At 44.1% G+C, this 12813-nt stretch overlaps 1 protein-coding gene across 50 annotated transcripts in view; it reads right to left on the bottom strand.

Moving 5' to 3' along the window:
- nfixb (nuclear factor I/Xb) overlaps positions 1 to 12813 on the bottom strand; it is a 130282-nt gene that overhangs the window by 51364 nt on the left and 66105 nt on the right. For 6 of the 50 annotated variants that reach the window (XM_076752799.1, XM_076752800.1, XM_076752801.1 and 3 more), the window contains one exon: positions 9863 to 12105. The exons of the other annotated variants lie outside the window; for them this stretch is intronic. In XM_076752799.1, coding sequence (XP_076608914.1) covers positions 12089 to 12105 — 17 coding nt within the window. In that variant the 3' untranslated portion in view covers positions 9863 to 12088. Of the gene's footprint in view, positions 1 to 9862; positions 12106 to 12813 lie in introns of those variants that run through there. 50 annotated transcript variants of the gene reach the window in all.

Genomic DNA, 12813 nt, shown 5'->3' with positions numbered 1-12813 from the left:
AGTCATCCACTGGGGTCAGACTAAGAGGGCCTCCCAGGCATGAGCACCTTTAAGACCTGTGGCTTTACAGCTGAAACAGAAGAGATAAGCTTGCTTAGCCGAGCATAAAGACTACCTACACACCATTCTGAGAAGAGGACACACAGACTTAGATGGATTATTCGCCAGCTATATGATCCATTCATGACCGTGCATGTGTGATAAGCCACGCTTGGCTTCCTGCACTGACGGAGCTGCACTGCGGGCTTGGGAGGGGTATTGTTTGAGCTTTGTGAATACCGCTGCCCATACTGGGTTTGGGTACAAACAGCAAAACTTTTTTTGATACCTTACTACAAATCAGCTGTACAGCAACTTAACATGTTTGACATGTGGTCTACAGTGAGCAAAATTCTGATCTAAATTAAATATTTGGTCAAAGAATAGGTAAACTGTCTACTACTACTACTGAGTAAAATATTGAGACAGGGCATCCTGGTTGGGGTTGATCTGAGATGCTGACCATCTAATTGCAACATCCTTTTTCGAGTCTGGCCGGGGAACTTTGTTGCACGATGCTCGCCCCTCCCCCACTCTCTCTCTCTCCGCATTTCCTGTCACCTCCCTACTGTCTGCATACAAATAAAACCAAAACACCCCCCAAAAAAGTATTGATATTTGATATCCAGCCCAACTGAGGCCACAATCTGGTTTGTGTGAAAAAGCGGCGGCAATATTTTAGGTTGCATGCTTGCAACTCTAAGTGGATATCCTCTTTCCATAAAGGATCATCCAATTCTCGACAAGCTAGCCTGACCTCTGGGTCAGACTCTGTCCCCAATCAAAAAGCACAACCTCGTCTCTTAATCCAGCTCCATAATCACAAATTCTCCCGTTCACATCAGCCTGGCCTCGCTGGCCTTTGGAGCTCTGTACAGCGTGTACAGAGCTGAGCGGGCACCCTCGTATTACAGCAAATGAATATCTCCGCTGATTAAATCATTAAGGAGCTTTTTTTGACCAGCCCCACTAAAACCCTGTCCTCTAAATTTGCCTTCGTTCCTCTACCCCTGCTGTAGATCTGGAGTTAGGAAAGGGATGGAGTTGGAGGAGGGTTAGTGATGGTGGGGGTGGGGATTAACTTGTTTGGGCTGTCCGCAGGCTCAAACACTAAGCGCTCAATCACTCAATCACCGGGATCCACACGCTCACTGGGACTTAGCCTCACAGATCCGACTGACATTGACCGTGGTTGGACTCCCGAGCTGACCCGCACAGCCGCTGATGATCCCGTATCTCTATCTGTATTGCTGTATTGACCAATTTTGCATCACTATCAGCAGCTTGCCATGAATGATGATATCAAACAGAGACAGGGAGAGGGGAGCGGGTAGAGAGGTAGAGCAGGTAGGTACAGGATTAGAGGCTGGCTTTGTTTTTCTGTACTGTACATCGTTAAAAGCACATTTTCTAACACTGAGGAGAGACAAAAACAGAAACAGAGGGGACGTTTGATCCAAATTGGCAGATTGTTCAGACTGAAAGAGACTTTCGGGATTCGTCAAAGATTAATTGTGCGGCACGCTGACTGTCCTCCTTTCTACTAAGGAGACTGTCAAACTTCTCAGTTAGCGTCCTTATTTCTAAAAGGCTTTTCTACCCCCTTTCCTGTCCCCCTAACATATTCAGAGCGCTTTGTAGTGCCAGAAGCTTACACACTTGTTTCATTAAAGCAAGGGAATAAAAATATAATAACCTCATTGCTGCCTAATTCCCTCGCCTCTAAGTCTTTTTTGTACTTTCCTTTTTCCCCCCGTGTTATTCTTACGTTCTCTCGCAGGCACCCAACTAAACAGACAGGCCAAAAAGTGCTTTTTAATGAAGAATGGTGTGTGCGTGAGAGGGAGAGATATAAGAGATGGACATGAATAGCAGAAGGTTCAACTCTGTGTTAACTTTCTGTCCCTCCAGAACTCATTAATATCACTACCATCACCCGCAGCACCGCTCCTCCTCTCACACACCTCATATACCATTTCTTCCTACATTCTGCAGCCTCTTTGGCCTCATGAAAGAAAATGTTTGCATTCTTATCCAAAAATCTGTAAAACTCACACTAATCTAACCCTTTTTGTGCGACGTTCGCTGGTGTGTGTTCCTTGTCAGATTCACGAAACTCTCTTAAACGCACAAGCCTGTTGCAAATTGCTTGAAAAGTGGTACTTGTTCATGAGAAGGTTAGCGTTTGTGAAGTGAACATTAGCATAATCAACAGCCCTAAAACTCACTTCCAGGTTCTGTTCCGTAAATAACTAAAAATCCAGCCTTGGAGCAGAGCCTTTCTAAACAGTATGTCATGTGGTTCACTTCATATGTTTGGATAAGGGTGGTAATTAAAAAAAAAAAAAGAAAAAAAGAAAAAGGTCTAATATGATTGTTTATTCAACATTTCTGTTTTTTAGAGGTCTTAAACAAGCATTTCCCATAAGCCCTCAACCTTCGCTGGCTAAATGTACAAGGCTCAACAGAAGAGGCGTGTCCATGGGCGAGTCGAGGGGCTGTGAGTAGCTCAGATATGTCTGTTATAACAGCAGGACAGAGAGCAGCGAACAGCGTGGAGGCTTTCAGACAGCAGAGGTTGCAGCTATAAAGATGGAAAAATTCAAGTGACGGTGGATAGTATGATCATAGACTACACCGAGCAACAATGATGTGGCAGCGTCACCACGTCGTCTCTCTCTACCATGTATGACCAAGGCAGAAAAATGCTCCAAACAATACTAGGCAGCGTGACTGGATGCATTATTGAACCCAAAACAAGTTAGATGCTAAATAAAGTCTTTGAAAGGCAAAAACAGTCCATGAACTGGACGTGACGTGGTCGTGGAGATGTGACACTCACAGAAATGGGTATCCTACAGCAGGTGACGTTACACTGTCTGGTGCAAAAGGGGGATGATCCTACACAGCAAGCAGCGATAAGATCCGGAGGCAGCTGTTGAAGTAACTACTGAACTGTTTAAGCTGCTGTGACAAAGCATGCCAATAACATCATAAATATTAAAAAAAAAAAAAAAAAAAAAAAACCTCCTTGGAAATTGGCATGGTGAACAGAAATTTTGAATACATTGAACTTTGTTAAATTGGCATAATATTTAAACTCTTAAGTGTTTTTCCCCTTCAGTTAGTGAATGCATCAGATTCTCTTGTACCGTCCACACTTGCTACTTAAGTACAAATCTGTTGGTATGAGTGGCTCCTGCATGAGGCCCGTTGGTTTCCATGAACTAGCCTGCTCCACCATGCTCTAACACCTATCCTTACCAGAGAGCAGATCCCAATCTAACATTGCTGCCGGGTCACTGCATTGCACATACACACACACACACATAGAGTATAGGAAACATCAGGCAATGATTAAGTTAATGTAGCTGTCTAACAAACAGAGAAATAGTGAAAGCCATTCAACTGTGTGACGGGACTTTTTATTGTCCAAAAGCTGTACTGTCCAAACCTTGAGGAAAAATTGCCTTGATGAGAGCGAACTGTTGATTCAGGGCTCAGGCCAACCAGAGAGCAATACAGCCAAGTTCGGCAAGTCTGCCTTAATTTATTTGGGGTTATTAAATTTTCATTTTTTTTAACACTGCCTCAGCGCTGCGCTATTTGTCTTTAAATGTGTAATCATTCTTTTATTTATAAGTGTCATTATCTAAACATCTTATCTTTATTAGCCAATAGAGAATCCCCACTGGGCTTACTTCTGCTGCTGTGAGTGTTTTTTGAAATTTGGGTTTCTGGAACTGATTTTTCTTGTTGTCTTTAAACTGTAAATTAAAGACCGGCTTTGTGTGACTGAGTGAACTATATTTTCTAATATACAAAGAGTTAAGCTTGTTGTTTTGTGACTTGCAGCTGGCTTTTCAGCGGTGAAAAGTAAAGACAAACAACGAGAAGGAAAAAAGGCTGAAATGGAGACAAAGCTAGCGCGAGAGATGAGATTTCGGAGAACCAGAGGTGAGAAAAGATCACGTTGAAGGTTTGGAGGAGAAGGAGCGAGATGGAGCGCAAACGAAGCGGTGCTGGTGTCTGTTTTCCCTCTGGCTGGTGGTGGGCGACTGCAGCCAGCATAAACACATGCCTTCATGGCTCACACATTTCCTGCTTCACTCCACATCCCAGCACTGGGCCACACAGGCTCAGGACACCACAGCGAGTTGTGCGTGTGTGTGTGTGTGTGTAGGTGTGTGTGTGTGTGTGTTTGCATGCATGCATGTATGGTATGCATGCTCGTTGCTCTTGTGGTTAACATGGACTCGCGCTGTTTGCGCAGATCTTTCTGTTATCATCACAACTCTGACTGTGTCTGAATGGCTGCGTGGACACACACCGACACACACGCAGGAATCGCATTTCAAAACGCACATCTCGGCTGAATGTAAAGAAAGGTATATTTCATATTAGGCTTTGAGGGAGGAGAGAACCAGGCTTATTCCCATCAGATTCAAACACATGTGGTTTAACAGGCATTAACAGTATTCATCTCCTTACTTGTTGGCGTACCTCTACTCCCACGGGCAAGATATCTTAACGCGTAGTGCTCTGACTCTCTCTTTATGGTGCATATGTGTGTGTGTGTGTTTGTGTGTGTGCGAAAGAGAGAGTGTTGCATCATTCTGTTACTTTAAGGGGGAGTGTAGCAGCAAGGTTGTCTAATGTGTTGATTCTACACAGCTCCTTTCATCTATAGAGAGCCTCTTTTCATCTATAGCGAGAACCTCCTCTATCACCTTTCAGACAAAATCAGGCGGAAAGAGAGATTTATGACACAATGACGACGGGTAGAGAGGAGCAGGGGAGTGTGGGAGACTGAGGAGACGGGGAACGAGACAGAGTAGAGAAAGCAGAATAGAGGGGTCTTTGCCATCTATCATCCTACACAAGACACTTCTTGAGAAAGGAGGGCACCTTTTCCAGTCTCTGCTTTGTCTTGCAGGTACTGTAAGCCTGCTGTTGATTGGCGAAGACGTTCCCGCTCAACTCCAGCTGCCTCCTCTCTCGTCTACACTCTTTTCTTACACTCGCAGGCTTATTAAGGTATGCTTAATTTTAGGTGTTAATTTGAGAAATGGTGGAGGAAAGGCTCTTGTCACCATCCACTCCACCAGCAAAGGCTGTATAGATTCGGAGCAAAGGGGTCGCTGAGGCAAGTTGTTCTCTCTCTTCTTGGTAAATGGGGTGTAAAACAGGCCGGGTGCTGAGAATGGCTGTAGCCCAGAAGGAGATGATTATCTGGGCTAATTTCACCCACAGTGGGGCTGTAAGTATCCCTCTAGGATCATATAAGGGCCTTATAGACACTATATAGTACCGGATGAGGTGTCCCTGAAGTGCTTTAACAAGACAATCATTTGGGCGTCATCCCTCAATGGATAACATGGTGTTAATGAATTTGGCTCAGAGGGAAGAAGAAGGAGGATGTCAAATTCTTATGGGATAAAAAAACACCATGGACCTCATTCAAAGGCTGTAAACACGGAAAAGCCTGCTCCTCATCTCTGCTTGAGGCGAGTGGCTGGAGGCTACAGCAGCTCCTAGCAAAATACACCCGAATCCCTGACCGGACTGCAGTCAATTTGTAATGTAGATGCCAGATTTTGACAAGGAAGATGCATGAAATAAGACAAATATTTCTGGTTCTGCTGCTTCAATTTTGATCCTTAAAAAAAAAAATAAAACAAACTGCCTATCATGTAACCTGGTTTGTCCATTCTGACGTGGTGGACTCCACTGATGAGGACCTGCTCTCTTTGTAGGCATACAGAGCTCATTTTAAGCAAACTCAGGTGATTATATGATAATGAAAACATAACTGTAATTATCATATGATATTTCTGCCAATGTATCCCCCAAAATGCTACGAACTTGACTGACCATCAATAGCTAGCATAAGTCACATAATGGTGACTCCACACAGCATTCCAGAGGTCCCGTCCTCTGAACTGAAGCTAAGGCATCTGGATGCCTAACAATTATTATTACATGCTATTTTCCCTGTGGCTAATGCTACCACCTTTGCAGTACCCAGGAGGTATCTCTTGTCACTCTCTTTGTAGAATCTAACCGCCTCTCCACAGCTCTGGCCCCTGCACAAAGCTAACACGACAACCCAGTCGGTAATGACTGAATTTTGAGTTGTAATCCCTTACACTACTTGTTACTAAAAAAAAAACAATCGCGTTACTGTATCACCTGCCTAAGTCGTGCATTACTGCCAAGCACTGCTTACAAAACAAACGTTTCAACCATCAAGTCTTGAATAAAATGGACCTGTACACTCTGTCTGTGTCAAACACACGAGCGTGAAAAGGCCTTGTCTCCCAGCCCGTGTAATCATGTGCAGCAACATGTGTTAAGTACGTTTGCTAAGGTCATTAGTGTACACAAGATGAAAGGTGATCATCAGCGGGCCTATCAGCTTACATGAAAATTAATATGCGTCACACAAACTCTCTCATGTGACATTTTGTCTTTCTCTACCACTGACGCCCCCCCCCCCCCCCCCCCCCTCTGTCTGCTTTTCATTCTGCCTGTAGCCTTCTCGTGGCTCAAGTGAGGTAATTCTTTTTTTTGAGAACGTACCCAGTAACCCCTCTCAGTGTGTGTGTGTGTGTGAGTGTGTGTGTGTCTTTGCATATGCATGCAGACATATACAGTATATACTGTATATGTCTGTGCATGCATGAAAGTGTGTGAATCTGCATGTGTGTGTGTATTTCTCCTGTGGGCCCCGAGCAATTCTGTGCTGCTCTGAGCTGAGCAGTGGGCTGTTTCAGGCTGTGGTCTAAGTTCAATAAGCCAGGTTTGACATATGCTAGCGTTCTGTACAAACACTGTCCAGTGGTTGGCTCTGCACTCTAACCCTGCTATTATGACTGCTGTGTGTGTGTGTGTGTGTGTGTGTGTGTGTGTGCTCCTGCTACAGAAAGAGCAAAAGCAAGAGGCAAGAGAAAGAAAAACAGTACTGGAGATGGCAACAAAGACAAATACAGTAAAACCAGAGTCCAGTGAGGATAGGGTGATCGGGTGTGCAGCCCAGACCTAAAAATGTTCAAACGTTCTTCCACAACAACTAAATGAGCTTCTGGGGGTAGAGTAGGGCTAGAAGACAACACGAAAATAGATATATATCAGGGTAAAGCAAAATAAGCAAAAGAAAGATGCCCAAGACCTGCAGGTTGCCCCATACGAACAGCGTTACCACAGGTAGAGAGACAAAGACGACCAAACGTGAGGTGAGCTTTACAGAGCTAACTCAAGGTTGTGTCTGTCACCTCACAACACCCATGCTTTGTTTTATGTGATCAGAGTGCATCGTGGGTGAAGTCTGCACCAGACAAGACCAGTCAATTCAGACCAGATTAGCGAAAAACCAAATGATCTTTGTGGATTCTTTGGAAACCACACTTGACCTCTTCTCATACATACCTGAGATCACAACCTAATTTGCCGTTATGGAAAACAGCCTGCAATGTTAAACCTTGGATCCTGATATGCTATGAAATTAAATTCACCAAATGGAAAACGTGAATTGCTTCAGTGGTCTGGGAGAGCGGCGATGTTCTTAATCTGGAGAATTACCTGTACTTTGCCGAACTGCGCTCTAATCTAATTGACCAGCGAAGGCCATCCGATAATGGCGTGCGTGTGCTTTCCACATCCTGTGAGTTAGTGCTCGTCTGCCTACTGTCCCCCCTGCCCACCATGCCTGCTTCTCCATCCACCAACTCAGCAAGCTTCCTGCCGTTCGACCTGCCCATCTTAACACACTGTTTCTCTAACAAACTGACAGCCTCCTTCCCTACATTACAGTCTGCCTAACTATCCACTTGTCTCATTTACTTACTACCAGACATCATCTACACTCCGTCATAGCAGTGGTTCTCCCATAAAGAGCTACAGAGTGTCAGCCTGCTTGCCTGCCAGCTTGCTGCTCCCATAAAGACGTAGGAATGAGGGACCAATCTCATTAGGGGAAGATTAGGCCAAATCTGTTTGCTGTCCCGGTGCCACTGCTGCTGCTGCTGCTGCTGCTGCTGCAGCTGTGGAGCTATGATGAGTGGTAATGCCACTGCCAGGGTATTGTACCAACTAACATGCACACAAACACACCCACTTTCCACACAATCTAAGCTGTTATGAGATGCTAATCACCGCTGTCATTGGCTTGGAGTGGGAGAGTTAGCGGTGGCCTGACCAAGTGTGTGTGTGTGTTGTCTTTGTTCTACTGTATGGTCCAAGCCCACAAACAAGTCCCAAAACACCCAAGAGAGATGAGTAACAGGCCTGAAGACAGAACCCAAACAGCTATAATGTTATGAGAGGGAGAGAGAAAAAGCAACAAGTGAGTAAGAGACAGAACTCGGGAGGGATTGAGGGAGAAAGGGAAACACGTGAGGAGGTTAACTGTAACAGAGGGTTTATTGTTTGTGGTTCTTTGGGGAGGGAACGAAGCGAGCGAAGGAGGGGAAGGCAGCAGAACGAGGGGAGGAGACGAGAGGGAGGGAGACAGTGGGAACAGTGCGTTGGCAGAGGCCAGAACGTCAGGCAGCCCTGCTCAGTCAGCCTGCAGACCGGGGCCTCCCTACCAAATAAGCTGCACTATAATCAGACTAATGCTGCTCAGGAGACGGCCAGCACACTGGAAATCAAACAGCGATGGCACCAGATTAAACACTCTGCAATAAGGAGGTCAACTTTCCACACTCGGGTCGCCCACAGGCTACACACACCAAGCACACACAAGCTTCATGTTTGGTCCTGGGAGCGCCATCTCAAGAAACTTTTGACATTTCAGCAGCCCAGTCTGAACGCTGAAAATGCAAACTCACCAGGCGGTTGGCATTCTTCTTAGCTACTTTTGAACAGGGAACAGTGCAACATTTTGGAGAGACTAATTTGTTTACTTGCAGAGAGTTACAACCCTGATTCCAAAAACGCTGTGTAACACATAAAACAGAATGTGATAATTTGCTTATCCTTTTTGACATATTCTCAGTTGAAAACAGCAGAAACGCAATGTATTTAATGTTTGATCAACTTCACTGAAGACTGGGAAAGTTGTGGAATGTTCCAAAAACACCTCTTTGGAAGGTAAACAGGTAAACAGGTTGATTGGTAACAGGTGATAGTATCATGATTGGGTATGAAAGGGACATCCTGGAAAGGCTCAGTCGTCCACAAGCGAGGATGGAGAGAGGGTCACCACTTTGTGAACACATGATTGTATAAAGGATATTACTACATGGGCTCAGGAACTTTGGAAAACCATTTTACACAAAGGAGGTGATAAAAATGAAATGTATCATCATGAGAGAGAAAGGTATCTGCCATTAAAGTCCATACAAACCATGTAAATTCAAAGGATTTCTTCTGGAAATGGAAAGGTGGCTGGAAACTTTCCGTATGAAGCAGAGTACCATTTTAAATCACTTGTTTTGCTGCAATAGCTTCTGGCAACCAGTGGCAGCACTGAGTGCACTGCTGCCAGGAATCACTCCGGTCGCTATGCAAGAAAGAAATCCTGCACCATCTTTGATTTTAGGAGAGCTGCGTCTGAGATCGCTCTGTATTTACTACCTCGCCGACTGCGTTTACTGTCCACCATTTCATTTAGGTTCTTTCATTTTCTGTGTGGATTTATGCATTATTTAATTCCCACGATGAAATACTTTACATTTATATAGAAGTTGCAGTTATTTCCAACATAGCTTTGGTTTGAATTGACTTTAATGGAAATATTAGAAATATATGCAACATGTTCCTCATACTACCTCTTTCTTGCGGCATTCATCAGCAGATGGAACTGAATCTTTTTTTTTTTGGTTACTTTAAGTCCACCTGATGTTTTTTTTTTTTTTTTCACCTTAAAAATCACTGAAAAGCCTGCAGTGAGTTTGTATTGTAGACAATCTTCCTGTAAAAAGAAAAAAAACAAGTCTTTGTGACTGAAATGTCCTGGTTCTGCGTGATGGTCCTGCATCAGGCCAGAACCTTGTGCCAACAGCTAATTAAGTTTATGTTCTCTGTCAAGCACCTTATTCTGCTGTGACTCAAGGACCAGTATGTCCAGTATGGAAAGCGACACACACACACACAGACATATGCACGCCCTCCCTTGTCAGCAGCAGGAAGACAACCAGCAGATAATGATCTGTGCAGGGGCCAAGTGGTCTCTCTGTCTCTCTAACTCTTGCACTTAGTCCTTTTCTCTCTCTGCCTCTGATAGATTTTAAGTAAATACCAGCTAACAAGCAATTATTTCTGGCAGCCCGGGCCCCTTCTGTCTTCCAAAAGACATGGAGCAGAGGGAGAGGGGGTGGATGAAATCACCCTAACAGATGTGATTTAAATCAATATTACATTATATGTGCCTTTATTTATTTAAAAAAAAAAGTAACACAGGGAACCAAACCAAAAAGGGCCCAGTGATGACTGCTGCCCTTCGCTTGACGGAATAATTGCTTTTAATACATCAGTGTTTTTCATATTTTAATTTCCTTTTACCCCCTGCTTGTCCTTCTTCTGTGTTCCTCCAGGTCTGAGCAATCCCCCCGATGTTAAAACAATATCAGGGAAGAAAAAAATCAGCCGAGCTGTCAAACGTAGAGTTTTAACACAAACCATCTGGTGGAACGATGGAGGTAAACAGGCGCAAACAGAACTGGGCTGGGAGGAAGAGGAGGGGTAGAGAGGGAGGCAGCTGAGGGAGGAGAAAAGAATCAGAGATCTTGAGAGGGGAGATGGGGTGAGATAAGCCGAATGTTACGGAGGAGGAGTTGGAGCAATGGGAGATAGAGCTGGCAGGGGGAAAAAAAAGTGGAGAATTTGGACGTGAGAGAGGGGAAAGGTGGAGGATGAAGAGGAGGAGGCGGAGAGATGGATTGCTGGGAGGGGAGGGGGGTGGAGAGGGTGACAAAAATGTAGTCTGGGAACAAATTAAGGTGTTGTAGTCGAGGCTTGACAGAAGGAGAGGAGGAGTGGGAGCCTCAAACACTCTTGTGTTGTAGCCATTATAACAGAATACGGGACAATAGCAGGGCTTCGTTCCAAAATGCTATAAAACCATTCTGAATTTTAACAAGTTAGCTCGCGGTAATTGTAACACGGCTCCTATTACTAAATACATTGAACTCAAATCTGCAAACTTAACTCAACTGTTGGTGAAGACATTGATGGTGCACAGCAGAGTGATATGTTAATTTAGGATTTAAGCTAATATGCCCTCAATTAAATGTGGAACTTATTTACTGATTTTCATAAGAATAACATTTCAAGCATTTGGCTGTAGCTTCATTTCACTGACTGTTCTGCAGAACGGTTTTCACCACTCAATGTCAGTGTTTCAAGAATTATTCATCACTTCAATATCTGCACATGGCAAAGAATGGTTGGGGTTTAGGAAGGGAAACACCATGGTTATGGCACATAAGCTACGGTTAAAGGTACCATGTGCAGTGGCCACTGGTCGTGCTGCAGAACAACGTTTTTATAAACTCCTTTCCAAAAAAAATTGTGACACGTGAAAAGGAAATAAAACAGAATGCAGCCATTTCCAAACCAACTGTGTTTACTGACAACAGTTTTACAAAGTGTCCCTGAGCCCATTTAGTAATCTCCTTTACACAATCATGTGTTCACAAAGTGGTGAACCTCGCTCCAGTATCACACCCAATCATAACACTCTCACCTGTTACCAATGAAGCTGTTTACCTGTGGAATGATCCAAACTGTTGTTTTTGGAGCATTCCACATCTTTCCCAGTCTTTAGTTGCTCCTGTCTCAACTTGTTTGACTTGTTTGTTGCTGCATCAAATTCAGAATGAGGATATATTTACAGGAATCAATGAAGCTGATGAGCTAAAACATTAAATAAAATGTCTATGAACTGTTTTGAGTGTATGTCAAAAAGGGTTAGTAAGTTCTGTTTTATTTACACAGCACCCCAACTTTATTGGAATCGGGGTTGTACTCGGGAAAAGAATATATTGGAGACGATCTATGGTTCAAGGTGGAGACAGGCGTGGTAAAGGAGTTCTTCAAACACACATCAGTATGGTATCTTACCTTTTGTTGAGACAGCAGCAGCAGCAGGGCAGCAGCAGACACATGGAGGAAGAAAGAAACAGATTTTAATTAGTGTCACAGTTTCAGGAAACACCTCCATCCTCTTCTCCAATAGGTGTCAGTTGTGGCATTGGCTGGTGACATGATTGTCAAAATTAGTTGGTTACTTCCGTAAGTGACTAAACACTGATGCCCCATTTCATGCCACAAAACTGGCTCGGACTCAAAATACAACAGTCATTTTGCTTTAATATCAAATTTCTCCTGTGAAGAAAAGCAGGTAAGACTTTGTATCCCACTCATTCAACAGTGCAAACATATGTTCAGCTGCTCAGAGGGTTGAAACAAGCGCTGGCTCAGGTAAATCATGAATCATGAAAAAAACAGCAACAACATGAAGATGTCTCTCAAGAGGTATGGAGTGATGGAGGCTAGCCATGCTAATGCTAATGCTAGGGATGGCGATGGTCCCAGAGGCTGAACCCCATGAAGATCTCCTCACTTAGCACCACAGACTGGCATTTGTGGTTTTAAGTGAAGCTTCTAAACAACTGTTGGACAGACTGTCATGGCATTTGGCACAGAGACTAACGGCAGGTATTGATGTGACGTTGAGTGTGTCGACGTTATCTGTGTTTATGCTTTTAATATACTGGAAACAAGACGTCTACTTGACATCCATTACCTCAGGACAGACTCCAGCAGCCG

Source organism: Chaetodon auriga, chromosome 16 (genome assembly GCF_051107435.1).
Source record: "Chaetodon auriga isolate fChaAug3 chromosome 16, fChaAug3.hap1, whole genome shotgun sequence".
Lineage (NCBI taxonomy): Eukaryota > Metazoa > Chordata > Actinopteri > Chaetodontiformes > Chaetodontidae > Chaetodon > Chaetodon auriga.
This window is presented reverse-complemented; position numbering and strand designations above follow the sequence as displayed.